This window comes from Scyliorhinus torazame, chromosome 26, assembly GCF_047496885.1.
Source record: "Scyliorhinus torazame isolate Kashiwa2021f chromosome 26, sScyTor2.1, whole genome shotgun sequence".
Taxonomy (NCBI): domain Eukaryota; kingdom Metazoa; phylum Chordata; class Chondrichthyes; order Carcharhiniformes; family Scyliorhinidae; genus Scyliorhinus; species Scyliorhinus torazame.
The window spans coordinates 41,296,224-41,323,379 of NC_092732.1; the positions used below are offsets into that span (position 1 = coordinate 41,296,224).

The window sequence follows — 27,156 nt, forward strand, 5'->3', positions numbered from 1 at the left end:
AGGGTCAGTGACCCCAGGATGGGGCGGGTCAGTGACCCCAGGACAGGGAGGGTGAGTGACCCCAGGACAGGGAGGGTGAGTGACCCCAGGACAGGGAGGGTGAGTGACCCCAGGACAGGGAGGGTGAGTGACCCCAGGACAGGGAGGGTCAGTGACCCCAGGACAGGGAGGGTCAGTGACCCCAGGACAGGGAGGGTCAGTGACCCCAGGACAGGGAGGGTCAGTGACCCCAGGACAGGGAGGGTGAGTGACCCCAGGACAGGGAGGGTCAGTGACCCCAGGACAGAGAGGGTCAGTGACCCCAGGACAGGGAGGGTCAGTGACACCAGGACAGGGAGGGTCAGTGACCCCAGGACAGGGCGGAGGGTCAGTGACCCCAGCACTGCCTGCCCACAGCACTCTCTACCAGGTTGTGTACGGAGTCAGCGTGGTGGACGGGCTGAAGACACATGGAGCGGCCAGCAAAACCAACCTGAGGTCCATCGAGCTGGGTGAGTGACCCCAGGACAGGGAGGGTGAGTGACCCCAGGACAGGGAGGGTGAGTGACCCCAGGACAGGGAGGGTCAGTGACCCCAGGACAGGGAGGGTCAGTGACCCCAGGATAGGGAGGGTCAGTGACCCCAGGACAGGGAGGGTGAGTGACCCCAGGACAGGGAGGGTCAGTGACCCCAGGACAGGGAGGGTGAGTGACCCCAGGACAGGGAGGGTCAGTGACCCCAGGACAGGGAGGGTGAGTGACCCCAGGACAGGGAGGGACAGTGACCCCAGGACAGGGAGGGTGAGTGACCCCAGGACAGGGAGGGTGAGTGACCCCAGGACAGGGAGTGTCAGTGACCCCAGGACAGGGAGGGTCAGTGACCCCAGGACAGGGAGGGTCAGTGACCCCAGGACAGGGAGGCTGAGTGACCCCAGGACAGGGAGGGTGAGTGACCCCAGGACAGGGAGGGTCAGTGACCCCAGGACAGGGAGGGTCAGTGACCCCAGGACAGGGAGGGTCAGTGACCCCAGGACAGGGAGGGTCAGTGACCCCAGGACAGGGCGGAGGGTGAGTGACCCCAGGACAGGGAGGGTGAGTGACCCCAGGACAGGGAGGGTGAGTGACCCCAGGACAGGGAGGGTGAGTGACCCCAGGACAGGGAGGGTGAGTGACCCCAGGACAGGGAGGGTCAGTGACCCCAGGACAGGGAGGGTGAGTGACCCCAGGACAGGGAGGGTGAGTGACCCCAGGACAGGGAGGGTCAGTGACCCCAGGACAGGGAGGGTCAGTGACCCCAGGACAGGGAGGGTCAGTGACCCCAGGACAGGGAGGGTCAGTGACCCCAGGACAGGGAGGGTGAGTGACCCCAGGACAGGGAAGGTCAGTGACCCCAGGACAGGGAGGGTCAGTGACCCCAGGACAGGGCGGAGGGTCAGTGACCCCAGGACAGGGTGGAGGGTCAGTGACCCCAGGACAGGGAGGGTGAGTGACCCCAGGATAGGGAGGGTGAGTGACCCCAGGACAGGGAGGGTCAGTGACCCCAGGACAGGGAGGGTGAGTGACCCCAGGACAGGGAGGGTCAGTGACCCCAGGACAGGGAGGGTCAGTGACCCCAGGACAGGGAGGGTGAGTGACCCCAGGACAGGGAGGGTGAGTGACCCCAGGACAGGGAGGGTGAGTGACCCCAGGACAGGGAGGGTCAGTGACGCCAGGACAGGGAGGGTGAGTGACCCCAGGACAGGGAGGGTCAGTGACCCCAGGACAGGGAGGGTGAGTGACCCCAGGACAGGGAGGGTGAGTGACCCCAGGACAGGGAGGGTCAGTGACCCCAGGACAGGGAGGGTCAGTGACCCCAGGACAGGGAGGGTCAGTGACCCCAGGACAGGGAGGGTGAGTGACCCCAGGACAGGGAGGGTGAGTGACCCCAGGACGGGGAGGGTCAGTGACCCCAGGACAGGGAGGGTCAGTGACCCCAGGACAGGGAGGGTCAGTGACCCCAGGACAGGGAGGGTCAGTGACCCCAGGACAGGGAGGGTGAGTGACCCCAGGACAGGGAGGGTGAGTGACCCAAGGACAGGGAGGGTGAGTGACCCCAGGACAGGGAGGGTCAGTGACCCCAGGACAGGGAGGGTGAGTGACCCCAGGACAGGGAGGGTGAGTGACCCCAGGACAGGGAGGGTGAGTGACCCCAGGACAGGGAGTGTCAGTGACCCCAGGACAGGGAGGGTGAGTGACCCCAGGACAGGGCGGAGGGTGAGTGACCCCAGGACAGGGCGGAGGGTCAGTGACCCCAGCACAGGGAGGGTCAGTGACCCCAGGACAGGGAGGGTCAGTGACCCCAGGACAGGGAGGGTCAGTGACCCCAGGACAGGGCGGAGGGTCAGTGACCCCAGGACAGGGAGGGTCAGTGACCCCAGGACAGGGAGGGTCAGTGACCCCAGGACAGGGAGGGTCAGTGACCCCAGGACAGGGAGGGTGAGTGACCCCAGGACAGGGAGGGTGAGTGACCCCAGGACAGGGAGGGTGAGTGACCCCAGGACAGGGAGGGTGAGTGACCCCAGGACAGGGAGGGTGAGTGACCCCAGGACAGGGCGGAGGGTCAGTGACCCCAGGACAGGGCGGAGGGTCAGTGACCCCAGCACAGGGAGGGTCAGTGACCCCAGGACAGGGAGGGTCAGTGACCCCAGGACAGGGCGGAGGGTCAGTGACCCCAGGACAGGGAGGGTCAGTGACCCCAGGACAGGGAGGGTCAGTGACCCCAGGACAGGGAGGGTGAGTGACCCCAGGACAGGGCGGAGGGTCAGTGACCCCAGGATAGGGAGGGTCAGTGACCCCAGGACAGGGAGGGTCAGTGACCCCAGGACAGGGAGGGTCAGTGACGCCAGGACAAGGCGGAGGGTCAGTGACCCCAGGACAGGGCGGAGGGTCAGTGACCCCAGGACAGGGACAGGGAGGGTCAGTGACCCAGGACATGGTCAGGGAGGGTAAGTGACCCCAGGACAGCAGATCCGTGGAGGGTCAGTGACCCCAGGACAGCAGGGTCCGGGAGGGTCAGTGACCCCAGGACAGGGAGGGTCAGTGACCCCAGGCCAGGGAGAGTGAGGGTCAGTGACCCCAGGACAGGGTCAGTGGCCCCAGGACAGGGAGCGTCAGTGAACCCAGGACAGGGTGGAGGGTCAGTGACCCAGGACAGGGTCAGAGGGTCAGCGACCCGAGGACAGGGTCAGAGGATCAGTGACCCCAGGACAGGGCGGAGGTTCAGTGACCCCAGGACAGGGAGGGTCAGTGACCCCAGGACAGGGCGGAGGGTCAGTGACCCCAGGACAGGGCGGAGGGTCAGTGACCCCAGGACAGTGAGGGTCAGTGACCCCAGGACAGGGTGGGTCAGTGACCCCAGAACGGGGAGGGTCAGTGACCCCAGGATGGGGCGGGTCAGTGACCCCAGGACAGGGTGGGTCAGTGACCCCAGGACAGTGAGGGTCAGTGACCCCAGGACAGGGTGGGTCAGTGACCCCAGGACGGGGAGGGTCAGTGACCCCAGGACAGGGAGGGTCAGTGACCCCAGGACAGGGCGGAGGGTGAGTGACCCCAGGACAGGGAGGGTCAGTGACCCCAGGACAGGGAGGGTCAGTGACCCCAGGACAGGGCGGAGGGTCAGTGACCCCAGAACGGGGAGGGTCAGTGACCCCAGGATGGGGCGGGTCAGTGACCCCAGGACAGGGTGGGTCAGTGACCCCAGGACAGTGAGGGTCAGTGACCCCAGGACAGGGTGGGTCAGTGACCCCAGGACGGGGAGGGTCAGTGACCCCAGGACAGGGAGGGTCAGTGACCCCAGGACAGGGCGGAGGGTGAGTGACCCCAGGACAGGGAGGGTCAGTGACCCCAGGACAGGGAGGGTCAGTGACCCCAGGACAGGGTCAGGGAGGGTCAATGACCCAAGGACAGGGTCCGGGAGGGTCAGGGAACAGGGTCAGTGACCCCAGGACAGGGCAGAGGGTCAGTGACCCCAGGACAGGGAGGGTCAGTGACCCCAGGACAGGGAGGGTCAGTGACCCCAGGACAGGGCGGAGGATCAGTGACCCCAGGACAGGGTCAGGGAGGGTCAGTGACCCAGGACAGGGTCAGGGAGGGTCAGTGACCCCAGGACATGGTCCAGGAGGGTCAGTGACCCCAGGACAGGGAGGGTCAGTGACCCCAGGACAGGGACAGTGAGGGTCAGTGACCCCAGGACAGGGTCAGAGAGTCAGTGGCCCCAGGACAGGGAGGGTCAGTGAACCCAGGACAGGGTGGAGGGTCAGTGACCCAGGACAGGGTCAGAGGATCAGTGACCCCAGGATAGGGAGGGTCAGTGACCCCAGGACAGGGAGGGTCAGTGACCCCAGGACAGGGAGGGCCAGTGACCCCAGGACAGGGACAGGGAGGGTCAGTGACCCCAGGACAGGGACAGGGAGGGTCAGTGACCCCAGGATAGGGTCAAGGAGGGCCAGTGACCCCAGGACAGGGTCCAGGATGGTCAGTGACCCCAGGACAGGGAGGGTCAGTGACCCCAGGTCAGGGAGCAGGGTCAGTGACCCCAGGACAGAGTGGAGGGTCAGTGACCCCAGGACAGGGAGGGTCAGTGACCCTAGGACAGGGTCAGAGGTTCAGTGACCCCAGGACAAGGCAGAGGGTCAGTGACCCAGGACAGTGTCAGAGGGTCAGTGACCCAGGACAGTGTCAGAGGGTCAGTGACCCAGGACAGTGTCAGAGGGTCAGTGACCCAGGACAGTGTCAGAGGGTCAGTGACCCAGGACAGGGTCAGAGGGTCAGTGACCCAGGACAGGGTCAGAGGGTCAGTGACCCAGGAAAAGGTCAGAGGGTCAGTGACCCCCGGACAGGGAGGGTCAGTGACCCCAGGACAGGGAGGGTCAGTGACCCCAGGACGGGGAGGGTCAGTGACCCCAGGACGGGGAGGGTCAGTGACCACAGGACAGGGAGGGTCAGTGACCCCAGGACAGGGCGGAGGGTCAGTGACCCCAGGACAGGGCGGAGGGTCAGTGACCCCAGGACAGGGTCAGTGAGGGTCAGTGACCCCAGGACAGGGTCAGGGAGGGTCAGTGACCCCAGGACAGGGTCCGGGAGGGTCTGTGACCCCAGGACAGTGTCCGGGAGGGTCAGTGACCCCAGGACAGGGTCCGGGAGGGTCAGTGACCCCAGGACAGGGAGGGTCAGTGACCCCAGGACAGGGTCCGGGAGGGTCAGTGACCCCAGGACAGGGAGGGTCAGTGACCCCAGGACAGGGAGGGTCAGTGACCCCAGGACAGGGACAGTGAGGGTCAGTGACCCCAGGACAGGGTCAGTGGCCCCAGGACAGGGAGGGTCAGTGACCCCAGGACAGGGAGGGTCAGTGACCCCAGGACAGGGAGGGTGAGTGACCCCAGGACAGGGAGGGTGAGTGACCCCAGGACAGGGAGGGTGAGTGACCCCAGGACAGGGAGGGTGAGTGACCCCAGGACAGAGAGGGTCAGTGACCCCAGGACAGGGAGGGTGAGTGACCCCAGGACAGGGAGGGTCAGTGACCCCAGGACAGGGAGGGTGAGTGACCCCAGGACAGGGCGGAGGGTGAGTGACCCCAGGACAGGGCGGAGGGTCAGTGACCCCAGCACAGGGAGGGTCAGTGACCCCAGGACAGGGAGGGTCAGTGACCCCAGGACAGGGAGGGTCAGTGACCCCAGGACAGGGCGGAGGGTCAGTGACCCCAGGACAGGGAGGGTCAGTGACCCCAGGACAGGGAGGGTGAGTGACCCCAGGACAGTGAGGGTGAGTGACCCCAGGACAGGGCGGAGGGTCAGTGACCCCAGGATAGGGAGGGTCAGTGACCCCAGGACAGGGAGGGTGAGTGACCCCAGGACAGGGAGGGTCAGTGACCCCAGGACAGGGAGGGTGAGTGACCCCAGGACAGGGAGGGTGAGTGACCCCAGGACAGGGAGGGTGAGTGACCCCAGGACAGGGAGGGTCAGTGACCCCAGGACAGGGAGGGTCAGTGACCCCAGGACAGGGAGGGTCAGTGACGCCAGGACAGGGAGGGTCAGTGACCCCAGGACAGGGAGGGTCAGTGACCCCAGGATAGGGAGGGTGAGTGACCCCAGGACAGGGAGGGTCAGTGACCCCAGGACAGGGAGGGTCAGTGACCCCAGGACAGGGAGGGTCAGTGACCCCAGGACAGGGAGGGTCAGTGACCCCAGGACGGGGAGGGTGAGTGACCCCAGGACGGGGAGGGTGAGTGACCCCAGGACAGGGAGGGTGAGTGACCCCAGGACGGGGAGGGTCAGTGACCACAGGACAGGGAGGGTCAGTGACCCCAGGACAGGGCGGAGGGTCAGTGACCCCAGGACAGGGCGGAGGGTCAGTGACCCCAGGACAGGGTCAGTGAGGGTCAGTGACCCCAGGACAGGGTCAGGGAGGGTCAGTGACCCCAGGACAGGGTCCGGGAGGGTCTGTGACCCCAGGACAGTGTCCGGGAGGGTCAGTGACCCCAGGACAGGGTCCGGGAGGGTCAGTGACCCCAGGACAGGGAGGGTCAGTGACCCCAGGACAGGGTCCGGGAGGGTCAGTGACCCCAGGACAGGGAGGGTCAGTGACCCCAGGACAGGGAGGGTCAGTGACCCCAGGACAGGGACAGTGAGGGTCAGTGACCCCAGGACAGGGTCAGTGGCCCCAGGACAGGGAGGGTCAGTGACCCCAGGACAGGGAGGGTCAGTGACCCCAGGACAGGGAGGGTGAGTGACCCCAGGACAGGGAGGGTGAGTGACCCCAGGACAGGGAGGGTGAGTGACCCCAGGACAGGGAGGGTGAGTGACCCCAGGACAGAGAGGGTCAGTGACCCCAGGACAGGGAGGGTGAGTGACCCCAGGACAGGGAGGGTCAGTGACCCCAGGACAGGGAGGGTGAGTGACCCCAGGACAGGGCGGAGGGTGAGTGACCCCAGGACAGGGCGGAGGGTCAGTGACCCCAGCACAGGGAGGGTCAGTGACCCCAGGACAGGGAGGGTCAGTGACCCCAGGACAGGGAGGGTCAGTGACCCCAGGACAGGGCGGAGGGTCAGTGACCCCAGGACAGGGAGGGTCAGTGACCCCAGGACAGGGAGGGTGAGTGACCCCAGGACAGTGAGGGTGAGTGACCCCAGGACAGGGCGGAGGGTCAGTGACCCCAGGATAGGGAGGGTCAGTGACCCCAGGACAGGGAGGGTGAGTGACCCCAGGACAGGGAGGGTCAGTGACCCCAGGACAGGGAGGGTGAGTGACCCCAGGACAGGGAGGGTGAGTGACCCCAGGACAGGGAGGGTGAGTGACCCCAGGACAGGGAGGGTCAGTGACCCCAGGACAGGGAGGGTCAGTGACCCCAGGACAGGGAGGGTCAGTGACGCCAGGACAGGGAGGGTCAGTGACCCCAGGACAGGGAGGGTCAGTGACCCCAGGATAGGGAGGGTGAGTGACCCCAGGACAGGGAGGGTCAGTGACCCCAGGACAGGGAGGGTCAGTGACCCCAGGACAGGGAGGGTCAGTGACCCCAGGACAGGGAGGGTCAGTGACCCCAGGACGGGGAGGGTGAGTGACCCCAGGACGGGGAGGGTGAGTGACCCCAGGACAGGGAGGGTGAGTGACCCCAGGACAGGGAGGGTCAGTGACCCCAGGACAGGGAGGGTCAGTGACCCCAGGACAGGGAGGGTGAGTGACCCCAGGACAGGGAGGGTGAGTGACCCCAGGACAGGGAGGGTGAGTGACCCCAGGACAGGGAGGGTGAGTGACCCCAGGACAGGGAGGGTGAGTGACCCCAGGACAGGGAGGGTGAGTGACCCCAGGACAGGGAGGGTGAGTGACCCCAGGACAGGGAGGGTGAGTGACCCCAGGACAGGGAGGGTGAGTGACCCCAGGACAGGGAGGGTGAGTGACCCCAGGACAGGGAGGGTGAGTGACCCCAGGACAGGGAGGGTGAGTGACCCCAGGACAGGGCGGAGGGTCAGTGACCCCAGCACAGGGCGGAGGGTCAGTGACCCCAGCACAGGGAGGGTCAGTGACCCCAGGACAGGGAGGGTCAGTGACCCCAGGACAGGGCGGAGGGTCAGTGACCCCAGGACAGGGAGGGTCAGTGACCCCAGGACAGGGAGGGTGAGTGACCCCAGGACAGGGAGGGTCAGTGACCCCAGGACAGGGAGGGTGAGTGACCCCAGGACAGGGAGGGTCAGTGACCCCAGGACAGGGAGGGTCAGTGACCCCAGGACAGGGCGGAGGGTCAGTGACCCCAGGATAGGGAGGGTCAGTGACCCCAGGACAGGGAGGGTCAGTGACCCCAGGACAGGGAGGGTCAGTGACGCCAGGACAAGGCGGAGGGTCAGTGACCCCAGGACAGGGCGGAGGGTCAGTGACCCCAGGACAGGGACAGGGAGGGTCAGTGACCCCAGGACAGGGACAGGGAGGGTCAGTGACCCAGGACATGGTCAGGGAGGGTAAGTGACCCCAGGACAGCAGATCCGTGGAGGGTCAGTGACCCCAGGACAGCAGGGTCCGGGAGGGTCAGTGACCCCAGGACAGGGAGGGTCAGTGACCCCAGGCCAGGGAGAGTGAGGGTCAGTGACCCCAGGACAGGGTCAGTGGCCCCAGGACAGGGAGCGTCAGTGAACCCAGGACAGGGTGGAGGGTCAGTGACCCAGGACAGGGTCAGAGGGTCAGCGACCCGAGGACAGGGTCAGAGGATCAGTGACCCCAGGACAGGGCGGAGGTTCAGTGACCCCAGGACAGGGAGGGTCAGTGACCCCAGGACAGGGCGGAGGGTCAGTGACCCCAGGACAGGGCGGAGGGTCAGTGACCCCAGGACAGTGAGGGTCAGTGACCCCAGGACAGGGCGGAGGGTCAGTGACCCCAGGACAGGGAGGGTCAGTGACCCCAGGACAGGGAGGGTCAGTGACCCCAGGACGGAGAGGGTCAGTGACCCCAGGACGGGGAGGGTCAGTGACCACAGGACAGGGAGGGTCAGTGACCCCAGGACAGGGCGGAGGGTCAGTGACCCCAGGACAGGGCGGAGGGTCAGTGACCCCAGGACAGGGCGGAGGGTCAGTGACCCCAGGACAGGGTCAGTGAGGGTCAGTGACCCCAGGACAGGGTCAGGGAGGGTCAGTGACCCCAGGACAGGGTCCGGGAGGGTCTGTGACCCCAGGACAGTGTCCGGGAGGGTCAGTGACCCCAGGACAGGGTCCGGGAGGGTCAGTGACCCCAGGACAGGGAGGGTCAGTGACCCCAGGACAGGGTCCGGGAGGGTCAGTGACCCCAGGACAGGGAGGGTCAGTGACCCCAGGACAGGGAGGGTCAGTGACCCCAGGACAGGGACAGTGAGGGTCAGTGACCCCAGGACAGGGTCAGTGGCCCCAGGACAGGGAGGGTCAGTGACCCCAGGACAGGGAGGGTCAGTGACCCCAGGACAGGGAGGGTGAGTGACCCCAGGACAGGGAGGGTGAGTGACCCCAGGACAGGGAGGGTGAGTGACCCCAGGACAGGGAGGGTGAGTGACCCCAGGACAGGGAGGGTCAGTGACCCCAGGACAGGGAGGGTGAGTGACCCCAGGACAGGGAGGGTCAGTGACCCCAGGACAGGGAGGGTGAGTGACCCCAGGACAGGGCGGAGGGTGAGTGACCCCAGGACAGGGCGGAGGGTCAGTGACCCCAGCACAGGGAGGGTCAGTGACCCCAGGACAGGGAGGGTCAGTGACCCCAGGACAGGGAGGGTCAGTGACCCCAGGACAGGGCGGAGGGTCAGTGACCCCAGGACAGGGAGGGTCAGTGACCCCAGGACAGGGAGGGTGAGTGACCCCAGGACAGTGAGGGTGAGTGACCCCAGGACAGGGCGGAGGGTCAGTGACCCCAGGATAGGGAGGGTCAGTGACCCCAGGACAGGGAGGGTGAGTGACCCCAGGACAGGGAGGGTCAGTGACCCCAGGACAGGGAGGGTGAGTGACCCCAGGACAGGGAGGGTGAGTGACCCCAGGACAGGGAGGGTGAGTGACCCCAGGACAGGGAGGGTCAGTGACCCCAGGACAGGGAGGGTCAGTGACCCCAGGACAGGGAGGGTCAGTGACGCCAGGACAGGGAGGGTCAGTGACCCCAGGACAGGGAGGGTCAGTGACCCCAGGATAGGGAGGGTGAGTGACCCCAGGACAGGGAGGGTCAGTGACCCCAGGACAGGGAGGGTCAGTGACCCCAGGACAGGGAGGGTCAGTGACCCCAGGACAGGGAGGGTCAGTGACCCCAGGACGGGGAGGGTGAGTGACCCCAGGACGGGGAGGGTGAGTGACCCCAGGACGGGGAGGGTGAGTGACCCCAGGACGGGGAGGGTGAGTGACCCCAGGACAGGGAGGGTGAGTGACCCCAGGACAGGGAGGGTCAGTGACCCCAGGACAGGGAGGGTGAGTGACCCCAGGACAGGGAGGGTGAGTGACCCCAGGACAGGGAGGGTGAGTGACCCCAGGACAGGGAGGGTGAGTGACCCCAGGACAGGGAGGGTGAGTGACCCCAGGACAGGGAGGGTGAGTGACCCGAGGACAGGGAGGGTGAGTGACCCCAGGACAGGGAGGGTGAGTGACCCCAGGACAGGGAGGGTGAGTGACCCCAGGACAGGGAGGGTGAGTGACCCCAGGACAGGGAGGGTGAGTGACCCCAGGACAGGGAGGGTGAGTGACCCCAGGACAGGGCGGAGGGTCAGTGACCCCAGCACAGGGCGGAGGGTCAGTGACCCCAGCACAGGGAGGGTCAGTGACCCCAGGACAGGGAGGGTCAGTGACCCCAGGACAGGGCGGAGGGTCAGTGACCCCAGGACAGGGAGGGTCAGTGACCCCAGGACAGTGAGGGTCAGTGACCCCAGGACAGGGTGGGTCAGTGACCCCAGGACGGGGAGGGTCAGTGACCCCAGGACAGGGAGGGTCAGTGACCCCAGGACAGGGCGGAGGGTGAGTGACCCCAGGACAGGGAGGGTCAGTGACCCCAGGACAGGGAGGGTCAGTGACCCCAGGACAGGGCGGAGGGTCAGTGACCCCAGAACGGGGAGGGTCAGTGACCCCAGGATGGGGCGGGTCAGTGACCCCAGGACAGGGTGGGTCAGTGACCCCAGGACAGTGAGGGTCAGTGACCCCAGGACAGGGTGGGTCAGTGACCCCAGGACGGGGAGGGTCAGTGACCCCAGGACAGGGAGGGTCAGTGACCCCAGGACAGGGCGGAGGGTGAGTGACCCCAGGACAGGGAGGGTCAGTGACCCCAGGACAGGGAGGGTCAGTGACCCCAGGACAGGGTCAGGGAGGGTCAATGACCCAAGGACAGGGTCCGGGAGGGTCAGGGAACAGGGTCAGTGACCCCAGGACAGGGCAGAGGGTCAGTGACCCCAGGACAGGGAGGGTCAGTGACCCCAGGACAGGGAGGGTCAGTGACCCCAGGACAGGGCGGAGGATCAGTGACCCCAGGACAGGGTCAGGGAGGGTCAATGACCCAGGACAGCGTCAGGGAGGGTCAGTGACCCCAGGACAGGGTCCGGGAGGGTCAGTGACCCCAGGACAGGGAGGGTCAGTGACCCCAGGACAGGGACAGTGAGGGTCAGTGACCCCAGGACAGGGTCAGAGAGTCAGTGGCCCCAGGACAGGGAGGGTCAGTGAACCCAGGACAGGGTGGAGGGTCAGTGACCCAGGACAGGGTCAGAGGATCAGTGACCCCAGGATAGGGAGGGTCAGTGACCCCAGGACAGGGAGGGTCAGTGACCCCAGGACAGGGAGGGTCAGTGACGCCAGGACAAGGCGGAGGGTCAGTGACCCCAGGACAGGGCGGAGGGTCAGTGACCCCAGGACAGGGACAGGGAGGGTCAGTGACCCCAGGACAGGGACAGGGAGGGTCAGTGACCCAGGACATGGTCAGGGAGGGTAAGTGACCCCAGGACAGCAGATCCGTGGAGGGTCAGTGACCCCAGGACAGCAGGGTCCGGGAGGGTCAGTGACCCCAGGACAGGGAGGGTCAGTGACCCCAGGCCAGGGAGAGTGAGGGTCAGTGACCCCAGGACAGGGTCAGTGGCCCCAGGACAGGGAGCGTCAGTGAACCCAGGACAGGGTGGAGGGTCAGTGACCCAGGACAGGGTCAGAGGGTCAGCGACCCGAGGACAGGGTCAGAGGATCAGTGACCCCAGGACAGGGCGGAGGTTCAGTGACCCCAGGACAGGGAGGGTCAGTGACCCCAGGACAGGGCGGAGGGTCAGTGACCCCAGGACAGGGCGGAGGGTCAGTGACCCCAGGACAGTGAGGGTCAGTGACCCCAGGACAGGGCGGAGGGTCAGTGACCCCAGGACAGGGAGGGTCAGTGACCCCAGGACAGGGAGGGTCAGTGACCCCAGGACGGAGAGGGTCAGTGACCCCAGGACGGGGAGGGTCAGTGACCACAGGACAGGGAGGGTCAGTGACCCCAGGACAGGGCGGAGGGTCAGTGACCCCAGGACAGGGCGGAGGGTCAGTGACCCCAGGACAGGGCGGAGGGTCAGTGACCCCAGGACAGGGTCAGTGAGGGTCAGTGACCCCAGGACAGGGTCAGGGAGGGTCAGTGACCCCAGGACAGGGTCCGGGAGGGTCTGTGACCCCAGGACAGTGTCCGGGAGGGTCAGTGACCCCAGGACAGGGTCCGGGAGGGTCAGTGACCCCAGGACAGGGAGGGTCAGTGACCCCAGGACAGGGTCCGGGAGGGTCAGTGACCCCAGGACAGGGAGGGTCAGTGACCCCAGGACAGGGAGGATCAGTGACCCCAGGACAGGGACAGTGAGGGTCAGTGACCCCAGGACAGGGTCAGTGGCCCCAGGACAGGGAGGGTCAGTGACCCCAGGACAGGGAGGGTCAGTGACCCCAGGACAGGGAGGGTGAGTGACCCCAGGACAGGGAGGGTGAGTGACCCCAGGACAGGGAGGGTGAGTGACCCCAGGACAGGGAGGGTGAGTGACCCCAGGACAGGGAGGGTCAGTGACCCCAGGACAGGGAGGGTGAGTGACCCCAGGACAGGGAGGGTCAGTGACCCCAGGACAGGGAGGGTGAGTGACCCCAGGACAGGGCGGAGGGTGAGTGACCCCAGGACAGGGCGGAGGGTCAGTGACCCCAGCACAGGGAGGGTCAGTGACCCCAGGACAGGGAGGGTCAGTGACCCCAGGACAGGGAGGGTCAGTGACCCCAGGACAGGGCGGAGGGTCAGTGACCCCAGGACAGGGAGGGTCAGTGACCCCAGGACAGGGAGGGTGAGTGACCCCAGGACAGTGAGGGTGAGTGACCCCAGGACAGGGCGGAGGGTCAGTGACCCCAGGATAGGGAGGGTCAGTGACCCCAGGACAGGGAGGGTGAGTGACCCCAGGACAGGGAGGGTCAGTGACCCCAGGACAGGGAGGGTGAGTGACCCCAGGACAGGGAGGGTGAGTGACCCCAGGACAGGGAGGGTGAGTGACCCCAGGACAGGGAGGGTCAGTGACCCCAGGACAGGGAGGGTCAGTGACCCCAGGACAGGGAGGGTCAGTGACGCCAGGACAGGGAGGGTCAGTGACCCCAGGACAGGGAGGGTCAGTGACCCCAGGATAGGGAGGGTGAGTGACCCCAGGACAGGGAGGGTCAGTGACCCCAGGACAGGGAGGGTCAGTGACCCCAGGACAGGGAGGGTCAGTGACCCCAGGACAGGGAGGGTCAGTGACCCCAGGACGGGGAGGGTGAGTGACCCCAGGACGGGGAGGGTGAGTGACCCCAGGACGGGGAGGGTGAGTGACCCCAGGACAGGGAGGGTGAGTGACCCCAGGACAGGGAGGGTCAGTGACCCCAGGACAGGGAGGGTGAGTGACCCCAGGACAGGGAGGGTGAGTGACCCCAGGACAGGGAGGGTGAGTGACCCCAGGACAGGGAGGGTGAGTGACCCCAGGACAGGGAGGGTGAGTGACCCCAGGACAGGGAGGGTGAGTGACCCGAGGACAGGGAGGGTGAGTGACCCCAGGACAGGGAGGGTGAGTGACCCCAGGACAGGGAGGGTGAGTGACCCCAGGACAGGGAGGGTGAGTGACCCCAGGACAGGGAGGGTGAGTGACCCCAGGACAGGGAGGGTGAGTGACCCCAGGACAGGGAGGGTGAGTGACCCCAGGACAGGGCGGAGGGTCAGTGACCCCAGCACAGGGCGGAGGGTCAGTGACCCCAGCACAGGGAGGGTCAGTGACCCCAGGACAGGGAGGGTCAGTGACCCCAGGACAGGGCGGAGGGTCAGTGACCCCAGGACAGGGAGGGTCAGTGACCCCAGGACAGTGAGGGTCAGTGACCCCAGGACAGGGTGGGTCAGTGACCCCAGGACGGGGAGGGTCAGTGACCCCAGGACAGGGAGGGTCAGTGACCCCAGGACAGGGCGGAGGGTGAGTGACCCCAGGACAGGGAGGGTCAGTGACCCCAGGACAGGGAGGGTCAGTGACCCCAGGACAGGGCGGAGGGTCAGTGACCCCAGAACGGGGAGGGTCAGTGACCCCAGGATGGGGCGGGTCAGTGACCCCAGGACAGGGTGGGTCAGTGACCCCAGGACAGTGAGGGTCAGTGACCCCAGGACAGGGTGGGTCAGTGACCCCAGGACGGGGAGGGTCAGTGACCCCAGGACAGGGAGGGTCAGTGACCCCAGGACAGGGCGGAGGGTGAGTGACCCCAGGACAGGGAGGGTCAGTGACCCCAGGACAGGGAGGGTCAGTGACCCCAGGACAGGGTCAGGGAGGGTCAATGACCCAAGGACAGGGTCCGGGAGGGTCAGGGAACAGGGTCAGTGACCCCAGGACAGGGCAGAGGGTCAGTGACCCCAGGACAGGGAGGGTCAGTGACCCCAGGACAGGGAGGGTCAGTGACCCCAGGACAGGGCGGAGGATCAGTGACCCCAGGACAGGGTCAGGGAGGGTCAATGACCCAGGACAGCGTCAGGGAGGGTCAGTGACCCCAGGACAGGGTCCGGGAGGGTCAGTGACCCCAGGACAGGAGGGTCAGTGACCCCAGGACAGGGACAGTGAGGGTCAGTGACCCCAGGACAGGGTCAGAGAGTCAGTGGCCCCAGGACAGGGAGGGTCAGTGAACCCAGGACAGGGTGGAGGGTCAGTGACCCAGGACAGGGTCAGAGGATCAGTGACCCCAGGATAGGGAGGGTCAGTGACCCCAGGACAGGGAGGGTCAGTGACCCCAGGACAGGGAGGGCCAGTGACCCCAGGACAGGGACAGGGAGGGTCAGTGACCCCAGGACAGGGACAGGGAGGGTCAGTGACCCCAGGATAGGGTCAAGGAGGGCCAGTGACCCCAGGACAGGGTCCGGGATGGTCAGTGACCCCAGGACAGGGAGGGTCAGTGACCCCAGGTCAGGGAGCAGGGTCAGTGACCCCAGGACAGAGTGGAGGGTCAGTGACCCCAGGACAGGGAGGGTCAGTGACCCTAGGACAGGGTCAGAGGTTCAGTGACCCCAGGACAAGGCAGAGGGTCAGTGACCCAGGACAGTGTCAGAGGGTCAGTGACCCAGGACAGTGTCAGAGGGTCAGTGACCCAGGACAGTGTCAGAGGGTCAGTGACCCAGGACAGGGTCAGAGGGTCAGTGACCCAGGAAAAGGTCAGAGGGTCAGTGACCCCCGGACAGGGAGGGTCAGTGACCCCAGGACAGGGAGGGTCAGTGACCCCAGGACGGGGAGGGTCAGTGACCCCAGGACGGGGAGGGTCAGTGACCACAGGACAGGGAAGGTCAGTGACCCCAGGACAGGGAGGGTCAGTGACCCCAGGACATGGCTGAGGGTCAGTGACCCCAGGACAGGGAGGGTCAGTGACCCCAGGACAGGGCGGAGGGTCAGTGACCCCAGGACAGGGCGGAGGGTCAGTGACCCCAGGACAGGGTCAGGGAGGGTCAGTGACCCCAGGACAGGGTCAGGGTGGGTCAGTGACCCCAGGACAGGGTCAGGGAGGGTCAGTGACCCCAGGACAGGGTCCGGGAGGGTCTGTGACCCCAGGACAGTGTCCGGGAGGGTCAGTGACCCCAGGACAGGGTCCGGGAGGGTCAGTGACCCCAGGACAGGGAGGGTCAGTGACCCCAGGACAGGGAGGGTCAGTGACCCCAGGACAGGGAGGGTCAGTGACCCCAGGACAGGGACAGTGAGGTCAGTGACCCCAGGACAGGGTCAGTGGCCCCAGGACAGGGAGGGTCAGTGGCCCCAGGACAGGGAGGGTCAGTGACCCCAGGACAGGGTGGAGGGTCAGTGACCCAGGACATGGTCAGAGGGTCAGTGAACCGAGGACAGGGTCAGTGGATCAGTGACCCCAGGACAGGGCAGTGGGTCAGTGACCCCAGGACAGGGAGGGTCAGTGACCCCAGGACAGGGAGGGTCAGTGACCCCAGGACAGGGCGGAGGGTGAGTGACCCCAGGACAGGGAGGGTCAGTGACCCCAGGACAGGGAGGGTCAGTGACCCCAGGACAGGGAGGGTCAGTGACCCCAGGACAGGGTCAGGGAGGGTCAATGACCCAAGGACAGGGTCCGGGAGGGTCAGGGAACAGGGTCAGTGACCCCAGGACAGGGCAGAGGGTCAGTGACCCCAGGACAGGGAGGGTCAGTGACCCCAGGACAGGGAGGGTCAGTGACCCCAGGACAGGGCGGAGGATCAGTGACCCCAGGACAGGGTCAGGGAGGGTCAATGACCCAGGACAGGGTCAGGGAGGGTCAGTGACCCCAGGACAGGGTCCGGGAGGGTCAGTGACCCCAGGACAGGGAGGGTCAGTGACCCCAGGACAGGGACAGTGAGGGTCAGTGACCCCAGGACAGGGTCAGAGAGTCAGTGGTCCCAGGACAGGGAGGGTCAGTGAACCCAGGACAGGGTGGAGGGTCAGTGACCCAGGACAGGGTCAGAGGATCAGTGACCCCAGGATAGGGAGGGTCAGTGACCCCAGGACAGGGAGGGTCAGTGACCCCAGGACAGGGAGGGCCAGTGACCCCAGGACAGGGACAGGGAGGGTCAGTGACCCCAGGACAGGGACAGGGAGGGTCAGTGACCCCAGGATAGGGTCAAGGAGGGCCAGTGACCCCAGGACAGGGTCCGGGATGGTCAGTGACCCCAGGACAGGGAGGGTCAGTGACCCCAGGTCAGGGAGCAGGGTCAGTGACCCCAGGACAGAGTGGAGGGTCAGTGACCCCAGGACAGGGAGGGTCAGTGACCCTAGGACAGGGTCAGAGGTTCAGTGACCCCAGGACAAGGCAGAGGGTCAGTGACCCAGGACAGTGTCAGAGGGTCAGTGACCCAGGACAGTGTCAGAGGGTCAGTGACCCAGGACAGTGTCAGAGGGTCAGTGACCCAGGACAGTGTCAGAGGGTCAGTGACCCAGGACAGTGTCAGAGGGTCAGTGACCCAGGACAGGGTCAGAGGGTCAGTGACCCAGGAAAAGGTCAGAGGGTCAGTGACCCCCGGACAGGGAGGGTCAGTGACCCCAGGACAGGGAGGGTCAGTGACCCCAGGACGGGGAGGGTCAGTGACCCCAGGACGGGGAGGGTCAGTGACCACAGGACAGGGAGGGTCAGTGACCCCAGGACATGGCTGAGGGTCAGTGACCCCAGGACAGGGAGGGTCAGTGACCCCAGGACAGGGCGGAGGGTCAGTGACCCCAGGACAGGGCGGAGGGTCAGTGACCCCAGGACAGGGTCAGGGAGGGTCAGTGACCCCAGGACAGGGTCAGGGAGGGTCAGTGACCCCAGGACAGGGTCAGGGAGGGTCAGTGACCCCAGGACAGGGTCAGGGAGGGTCAGTGACCCCAGGACAGGGTCCGGGAGGGTCTGTGACCCCAGGACAGTGTCCGGGAGGGTCAGTGACCCCAGGACAGGGTCTGGGAGGGTCAGTGACCCCAGGACAGGGAGGGTCAGTGACCCCAGGACAGGGAGGGTCAGTGACCCCAGGACAACGAGGGTCAGTGACCCCAGGACAGGGACAGTGAGGTCAGTGACCCCAGGACAGGGTCAGTGGCCCCAGGACAGGGAGGGTCAGTGGCCCCAGGACAGGGAGGGTCAGTGACCCCAGGACAGGGTGGAGGGTCAGTGACCCAGGACATGGTCAGAGGGTCAGTGAACCGAGGACAGGGTCAGTGGATCAGTGACCCCAGGACAGGGCAGTGGGTCAGTGACCCCAGGACAGGGAGGGTCAGTGACCCCAGGACAGGGAGGGTCAGTGACCCCAGGACAGGGAGGGTCAGTGACCCCAGGATAGGGAGGGTCAGTGACCCCAGGACAGGGAGGGACAGTGACCCCAGGACAGGGAGGGTCAGTGACCCCAGGACAGGGCGGAGGGTCAGTGACCCCAGGACGGGGCGGAGGGTCAGTGACCCCAGGACAGGGAGGGTCAGTGACCCCAGGACAGGGAGGGTCAGTGACCCCAGGACGGGGCGGAGGGTCAGTGACCCCAGGACAGGGCGGAGGGTCAGTGATCCCAGGACAGGGAGGGTCAGTGACCCCAGGACAGGGACAGGGAGGGTCAGTGACCCCTGGACAGGGACAGGGAGGGTCAGTGACCCCAGGACAGGGTCAAGGAGGGTCAGTGACCCCAGGACAGGGTCCGGGAGGGTCAGTGACCCCAGGACAGGGAGGGTCAGTGACCCCAGGTCAGGGAGCAGGGTCAGTGACCCCAGGACAGGGTGGAGGGTCAGTGACCCCAGGACAGGGAGGGTCAGTGACCCTAGGACAGGGTCAGAGGTTCAGTGACCCCAGGACAAGGCAGAGGGTCAGTGACCCCAGGACAGGGAGGGTCAGTGACCCTAGGACAGGGTCAGAGGTTCAGTGACCCCAGGACAAGGCAGAGGGTCAGTGACCCAGGACAGTATCAGAGGGTCAGTGACCCAGGACAGTGTCAGAGCTCAGTGACCCAGGACAGTGTCAGAGAGTCAGTGACCCAGGACAGTGTCAGAGAGTCAGTGACCCAGGACAGGGTCAGAGGGTCAGTGACCGAGGAAAGGGTCAGAGGGCCAGTGACCCCAGGACAGGGAGGGTCAGTGACCCCAGGACAGGGAGGGTCAGTGACCCCAGGACAGGGAGGGTCAGAGACCCAGGACAGGGAGGTGTGTGTGGGTGAGGGTGTATGGGTGAGGAGGTGTGGGGAGGGGAGGATGGGGTGTATGTGTTGGTGTGGGTATGTGTGGGGTGAGTGTATGGGGTGGTTGGTGTGTGTGGGGGTGGGGGGAGGGGGTGAGTCTATGGGTTGGTGTGTGGGTGGGTGTGTATGGGATGGGGGGGGGGGTTGGGGTGGTGTATGGGTGTGTGGGGAGGTGTGTGGGGAGGTGTGTGGGGAGGTGTGTGGGGAGGTGTGTGGGGAGGTGTGTGGGGAGGTGTGTGGGGAGGTGTGTGGGTGTGTGGGGTGTTGTGTGGGTGTATGGGGAGGTGTGTGGGGAGGTGTGTGGGTGTGTGGGGAGGTGTGTGGGGAGGTGTGTGGGTGTGTGCGTGTGTGGGGTGTTGTGTGGGTGTGTGGGGTGTTGTGTGGGTGTGTGGGTTGGTGTGGTGTGGGGCAGCGATTCTCTGCGGGTGGAGTTACTGAGCATTCTGTTCTGTCCTGCAGGCAGTTTGAACACATCAATGCTGATGCCAGAGGCGTGTGTTGTGGACACGGCTCTCACACACCCCGTCTGTGTGAGGAGTCCCCATAGCGTCACAGACACCCACGCAGACATCACCTACAGCCTGATGGTAAGCTGGACAAGCAGAGGCTGAACCTTTTACCACAGCACCGGTCCCTACTTCTAACCCTGCACCAACTTCCAACAGCAACTTCACCCGGAGGCTGGCAGTGCCCTCTGCCACCCTGTACCCCAGTGAGAGTCAGCACCTTCAGGATAGGAAGGGGGAGTCTGTATCCCAGTGAGAGTCAGCATCTTCAGGAGAGAAGGGGTTCCTGTACCCCAGTGAGAGTCAGCACCTTCAAGAGAGGAGGGGGAGTCTGTACCCCAGTGAGAGTCAGCACCTTCAGGAGAGGAGGGGGAGTCTGTACCCCAGTGAGAGTCAGCACCTTCAGGAGAGGAGGGGGAGTCTGTACCCCAGTGAGAGTCAGCACCTTCAGGAGAGGAGGGGGAGTCTGTACCCCAGTGAGAGTCAGCACCTTCAGGAGAGGAGGGGACCCTGTACCCCAGTGAGAGTCAGCACCTTCAGGAGAGGAGGGGGACCCTGTACCCCAGTGAGAGTCAGCACCTTCAGGAGAGGAGGGGGACCCTGTACCCCAGTGAGAGTCAGCACCTTCAGGAGAGGAGGGGGACCATGTACCCCAGTGAGAGTCAGCACCTTCAAGAGAGGAGGGGGAGTCTGTACCCGAGTGAGAGTCAGCACCTTCAGGAGAGGAGAGGGTGTCTGTATCCCAGTGAGAGTCAGCACCTTCAGGAGAGGAGGGGGAGTCTGTACCCCAGTGAGAGTCAGCACCTTCAGGAGAGGAGGGGGAGTCTGTACCCCAGTGAGAGTCAGCACCTTCAGGAGAGGAGGGGGAGTCTGTACCCCAGTGAGAGTCAGCACCTTCAGGAGAGGAGGGAGACCCCATACCCCAGTGAGAGTCAGCACCTTCAGGAGAGGAGGGAGACCCCATACCCCAGTGAGAGTCAGCACCTTCAAGAGAGGAGGGGATAGAGTTGATTGTTCTGTTGCTGCTTGATGGAGCCAGGCTGTTTCGGGTGAGGATCTTAGAATTTACAGTGCAGAAGGAGGCCATTCGGCCCATCGAGTCTGCACCGGCTCTTGGAAAGAGCACCCTACCCAAGGTCAACACCTCCACCCTATCCCCATAACCCAGTAACCCCACCCAACACTAAGGGCAATTTTGGACACTAAGGGCAATTTATCACGGCCAATCCACCTAACCCGCACATCTTTGGACTGTGGGAGGAAACCGGAGCACCCGGAGGAAACCCACGCACACACGGGGAGGACGTGCAGACTCCGCACAGACAGTGACCCAAGCCGGGAATCGAACCTGGGACCCTGGAGCTGTGAAGGAATTGTGCTATCCACTGTGCTACCGTGCTGCCCTGGGGTTTGGGGTCTGTGCCGGTGGTGCTGCTGATTGAGTTGGTCAGAATCATTCAACTCTCCCGTTCTTTTGCAGCATTTCCCTGATCTGACACTGACGGAGGAGGAGACACGGCTGCTAAATCAGGAGGGAATTGTCCTGCCCAGGGACCTGCCACTGACCAAGGTAACTCCTCCACCCCTTTCCCAAACACACAACCACAACGTGGGTCAGGCACCAAACAATGAACACCAGCAATCGAGCGCGTTCAAGGAGCTGGAAGAGAGAGGTGGAGAAGAATTCCAGAACTTCGGCAATCCAGGCAGCTGGAAGCATGCCCATCAATGGCGGTTAGCACTGTTGCTTCACAGCGCCAGGGTCCCAGGTTCGATTCCCGGCTTGGGTCACTGTCTGTGCGGAGTCTGCACATTTCTCCCCGTGTCTGCGTGGGTTTCCTCCGGGTGCTCCGGTTTCCTCCCACAAGTCCCGAAAGACGTGCTGTTGGGTGAATTGGACATTCTGAATTCTCCCTCCGTGTACCCGAACAGGCGCCGGAGTGTGGCGACTAGGGGCTTTTCACAGAGGTTCTGCAGAGATGGTGGGTCACAGAGTAGACTTTATAAAGGGAAAGGATAATGTTTGCAGGGTTTCAGCGCTGCCGATCTGGGGGGGGGGGGGTGCAAACAGATGGCTCACCTCAGGAGAGGTCAAATTATCCCAGCGCCAATCACCTTCCCTCTGCCGCCTTTTCCCCAGGCCGAGGAACGGATCTTGAAGAAGGTCCGGAGGAAGATCCGGAATAAGCAGTCAGCGCAGGAAAGTCGGAGAAGGAAGAAGGAATACATCGATGGATTAGAGAGCAGGTGAGGGCTGGGAATGGGAGAGGGGTGGGATAGGGGTGAGGGGAGGGGGTGGGATAGGGGTGAGGGGAGGGGGTGGGATAGGGGTGAGGGGAGGGGGTGGGATAGGGGTGAGGGGAGGGGGGTGGGATATGGGTGAGGGGAGGGGGTGGGATGGGGTGAGGGGTGGGGGAGGGATAGGGGTGAGGGGAGGGGGTGGGATAGGGGTGAGGGGAGGGGGTGGGATAGGGGTGAGGGGATGGGGTGGGATAGGGGTGAGGGAAGGGGGTGGGAAAGGGGTGGGATAGGGGTGAGGGGAGGGGGTGGGATAGGGGTGAGGGAGAGGGGGTGGGAGAGGGGTGAGGGGAGGGGGTGGGAGAGGGGTGAGGGGAGGGGGTGGGAAAGGGGTGGGATAGGGGTGAGGGAAGGGGGTGGGAAAGGGGTGGGATAGGGGTGAGGGGAGGGGGTGGGATAGGGGTGAGGGGAGGGGGTGGGATAGGGGTGAGGGGAGGGGGTGGGATAGGGATGAGGGGAGGGGGTGGGTGAGGGGAGGGGGTGAGCGGGTGAGGGGAGGGGGTGAGCGGGTGAGGGGCGGGGTACACCCGGATTGTGCGCTGAACCTCTCTATCTCTCTCCTCTCTCAGGGTCGCTGCTTGTACGGCTCAAAACCACGAACTTCAGAAACAAGTTCTACAACTCGAACATCACAATGTGTCAGCACATTTCACCCACCCTAACCCACCCCCTCAGTACTGACCCTCTGACAGTGCGGCACTCCCACAGTACTGACCCTCTGACAGTGCGGCACTCCCTCAGTACTGACCCTCTGACAGTGCGACGCTCCCTCAGTACTGACCCTCTGACAGTGCGGCGCTCCCTCAGTACTGACCCTCTGACAGTGCGGCACTCCCTCAGTACTGACCCTCTGACAGTGCGGCACTCCCTCAGTACTGACCCTCTGACAGTGCGGCACTCCCTCAGCACTGACCCTCTGACAGTGCGGCACTCCCTCAGTACTGACCCTCTGACAGTGCGGCACTCCCTCAGTACTGACCCTCTGACAGTGCGGCACTCCCTCAGTACTGACCCTCCCACAGTGCGGCACTCCCTCAGTACTGACTCTCTGACAGTGCGGCACTCCCTCAGTACTGACCCTCTGACAGGGCAGCACTCCCTCAGTACTGACCCTCAGACAGTGCGGCACTCCCTCAGTACTGACCCTCTGACAGTGCGGCACTCCCTCAGTACTGACTCTCTGACAGTGCGGCGCCCCCTCAGTACTGACCCTCTGACAGTGCGGCACTCCCTCAGTACTGACCCTCTGACAGTGCGGCGCCCACTCAGTACTGACCCTCTGACAGTGCGGCACTCCCTCAGTACTGACCCTCTGACAGTGCGGCGCTCCCTCAGTACTGACCCTCTGACAGTGCAGCACTCCCTCAGTACTGACCCTCTGACAGTGCGGCGCCCTCAGTACTGACCCTCTGACAGTGCGGCACTCCCTCAGTACTGACCCTCTGACAGTGCGGCACTCACTCAGTACTGACCCTCTGACAGTGCGGCACTCACTCAGTACTGACTCTCTGACAGTGCGGCACTCACTCAGTACTGACCCTCTGACAGTGCGGCACTCACTCAGTACTGACTCTCTGACAGTGCGGCACTCCCTCAGTACTGACCCTCTGACAGTGCGGCGCTCCCTCAGTACTGACCCTCTGACAGTTCGGAGCTCCCTCAGTACTGACCCTCTGACAGTGCGGAGCTCCCTCAGTACTGACCCTCTGACAGTGCGGAGCTCCCTCAGTACTGACCCTCTGACAGTGCGACACTCCCTCAGTACTGACCCTCTGACAGTGCGGCACTCCCTCAGTACTGACCCTCTGACAGTGCGGAGCTCCCTCAGTACTGACCCTCTGACAGTGCGGCACTCCCTCAGTACTGACCCTCTGACAGTGCGGCACTCCCTCAGTACTGACCCTCTGACAGTGCGGCACTCCCTCAGTACTGACCCTCCCACAGTGCGGCGCTCCCTCAGTACTGACCCTCTGACAGTGCGGCACTCCCTCAGTACTGACCCTCTGACAGTGCAGCGCTCCCTCAGTACTGACCCTCTGACAGTGCGGCACTCCCTCAGTACTGACGCTCTGACAGTGCGGCACCCCCTCATTACTGACCCTCTGACAGTGCGGCGCTCCCTCAGTACTGAACCTCTGACAGTGCGGCACTCCCTCAGTACTGACCCCCTGACAGTGCATGCGCTCCCTCAGTACTGACCCTCTGACAGTGCGGCACTCCCTCAGTACTGACCCTCTGACAGTGCGGCACCCCCCTCAGTACTGACCCTCTGACAGTGCGGCGCTCCCTCAGTACTGACCCTCTGACAGTGCGGCACTCCCTCAGTACTGACCCTCCGACAGTGCGGCGCTCCCTCAGTACTGACCCTCTGACAGTGCGGCGCTCCCTCAGTACTGACCCTCTGACAGTGCGGCACTCCCTCAGTACTGACCCTCTGACAGTGCGGCGCTACCCCAGTACTGACCCTCTGACAGTGCGCCACTCCCTCAGTACTGACCCTCTGACAGTGCAGCACTCCCTCAGTACTGACACTCTGACAGTGCGGCACTCCCTCAGTACTGACCCTCTGACAGTGCGGCACTCCCTCAGTACTGACCCTCTGACAGTGCGGCACTCCCTCAGTACTGACCCTCCCACAGTGCGGCACTCCCTCAGTACTGACCCTCTGACAGTGCGGCGCTCCCTCAGTACTGACCCTCTGACAGTGCGGCACTCCCTCAGTACTGACCCTCTGACAGTGCAGCTCCCTCAGCACTGACCCTCTGACAGTGCAGCACTCCCTCAGTACTGACCCTCTGACAGTGCAGCACTCCCTCAGTACTGACCCTCTGACAGTGCGGCACCCCCTCAGTACTGACCATCCGACAGTGCGGCGCTCCCTCAGTACTGACCCTCTGACAGTGCGGCACTCCCTCAGCACTGACCCTCTGACAGTGCAGCACTCGCTCAGTACTGACCCTCTGACAGGGCAGCACTCCCTCAGTACTGACCCTCTGACAGTGCGGCATCCCCTCAGTACTGACCCTCGGACAGTGCAGCACTCCCTCAGTACTGACCCTCTGACAGTGCGGCACTCCCTCAGTACTGACCCTCCCACAGTGCGGCACTCACTCAGTACTGACTCTCTGACAGTGTGGCACTCCCTCAGTACCCGACCCTCTGACAGTGCGGCACTCCCTCAGTATTGACCCTCTGACAGTGCGGCACTCCCTCAGTACTGACCCTCTGACAGTGCAGCTCCCTCAGCACTGACCCTCTGACAGTGCAGCACTCCCTCAGTACTGACCCTCTGACAGTGCAGCACTCCCTCAGTACTGACCCTCTGACAGTGCGGCACCCCCTCAGTACTGACCATGCCGACAGTGCGGCGCTCCCTCAGTACTGACCCTCTGACAGTGCGGCTCTCCGTCAGTACTGACCGTCCCACAGTGCGGCACTCCCTCAGTACTGACTCTCTGACAGTGTGGCACTCCCTCAGTACCGACCCTCTGACAGTGCGGCACTCCCTCAGTATTGACCCTCTGACAGTGCGGCACTCCCTCAGTACTGACCCTCTGACAGTGCAGCACTCCCTCAGTACTGACCCTCTGACAGTGCAGCACTCCCTCAGTACTGACCCTCTGACAGTGCGGCACCCCCTCAGTACTGACCATCCGACAGTGCGGCACTGCCTCAGTACTGACCCTCTGACAGTGCGGCTCTCCGTCAGTACTGACCGTCCCACAGTGCGGCACTCCCTCAGTACTGACCCTCTGACAGTGCGGCGCTCCCTCAGTACTGACTCTCTGACAGTGCGGCACTCCCTCAGTACTGACTCTCTGACAGTGCAGCGCTCCCTCAGTACTGACCCTCTGACAGTGCGGCGCTCCCTCAGTACTGACTCTCTGACAGTGCGGCACTCCCTCAGTACTGACTCTCTGACAGTGCGGCACTCCCTCAGTACTGACCCTCTGACAGTGCGGCACTCCCTCAGTACTGACTCTCTGACAGTGCGGCACTCCCTCAGTACCGACCCTCTGACAGTGCGGCACTCCCTCAGTACTGACCCTCTGACAGTGCGGCACTCCCTCAGTACTGACCCTCTGACAGTGCAGCACTCCCTCAGTACTGACCCTCTGACAGTGCAGCACTCCCTCAGTACTGACCCTCTGACAGTGCGGCACCCCCTCAGTACTGACCATCCGACAGTGCGGCACTGCCTCAGTACTGACCCTCTGACAGTGCGGCTCTCCGTCAGTACTGACCGTCCCACAGTGCGGCGCTCCCTCAGTACTGACCCTCTGACAGTGCGGCGCTCCCTCAGTACTGACCCTCTGACAGTGCGGCACTCCCTCAGTACTGACTCTCTGACAATGCGGAACTCCCTCAGTACTGACCCTCTGACAGTGCGGCTCTCCGTCAGTACTGACCGTCCCACAGTGCGGCGCTCCCTCAGTACTGACCCTCTGACAGTGCGGCGCTCCCTCAGTACTGACCCTCTGACAGTGCGGCGCTCCCTCAGTACTGACTCTCTGACAGTGCAGCGCTCCCTCAGTACTGACCCTCTGACAGTGCGGCGCTCCCTCAGTCCTGACCCTCTGACAGTGCGGCACTCCCTCAGTACTGACCCTCTGACAGTGCAGCACTCCCTCAGTACTGACCCTCTGACAGTGCGGCACTCCCTCAGTACTGACCCTCTGACAGTGCGGCGCTCCCTCAGTACTGACCCTCTGACAGTGCGGAGCTCCCTCAGTACTGACCCTCCGACAGTGCGGCGCTCCCTCAGTCCTGACCCTCTGACAGTGCGGCACTCCCTCAGTACTGACCCTCCCACAGTGCGGCACTCCCTCAGTACTGACCCTATGACAGTGCAGCACTCCCTCGGTACTGACCCTCCGGTTAATATGTGACATTTTCTATCGGCAGGTCTCTGATAAGTCAACTGCGGAGGTTACAGTCTCTGATTAAAGAGACTTCGAACAAGGCAGCACAGACCAGTACCTGCATCATGGTGAGTGTCCAAGAATGAAAGCACTGCAGGCTGGCACAGTGCAGGATCCTGCAGGCTGGCAGAGTTCAGGCGGTCAGAGTTCAGGCGGGCAGAGTTCCGGCTGTCAGAGTTCCGGCTGGCAGAGTTCAGGCGGGCAGAGTTCAGGCGGGCAGAGTTCAGGCGGGCAGAGTTCAGGCGGGCAGAGTTCAGGCGGGCAGAGTTCAGGCGGGCAGAGTTCCGGCTGTCAGAGTTCAGGCTGGC

At 64.5% G+C, this 27,156-nt stretch overlaps 1 protein-coding gene across 1 annotated transcript; it reads left to right on the plus strand.

The window, feature by feature from the left end:
- Positions 1-390: 390 nt before the first annotated feature.
- On the plus strand, positions 391-26,934 carry LOC140402891 (cyclic AMP-responsive element-binding protein 3-like protein 4). The gene is made up of 6 exons (XM_072490518.1): positions 391-491; positions 19,582-19,709; positions 21,109-21,198; positions 21,769-21,875; positions 22,496-22,564; positions 26,832-26,934. The coding sequence occupies exons 2-6, from the start codon at positions 19,599-19,601 to the stop codon at positions 26,932-26,934; spliced, it is 480 nt and encodes a 159-aa protein (XP_072346619.1). The 5' UTR covers positions 391-491; positions 19,582-19,598.
- Positions 26,935-27,156: the final 222 nt, after the last annotated feature.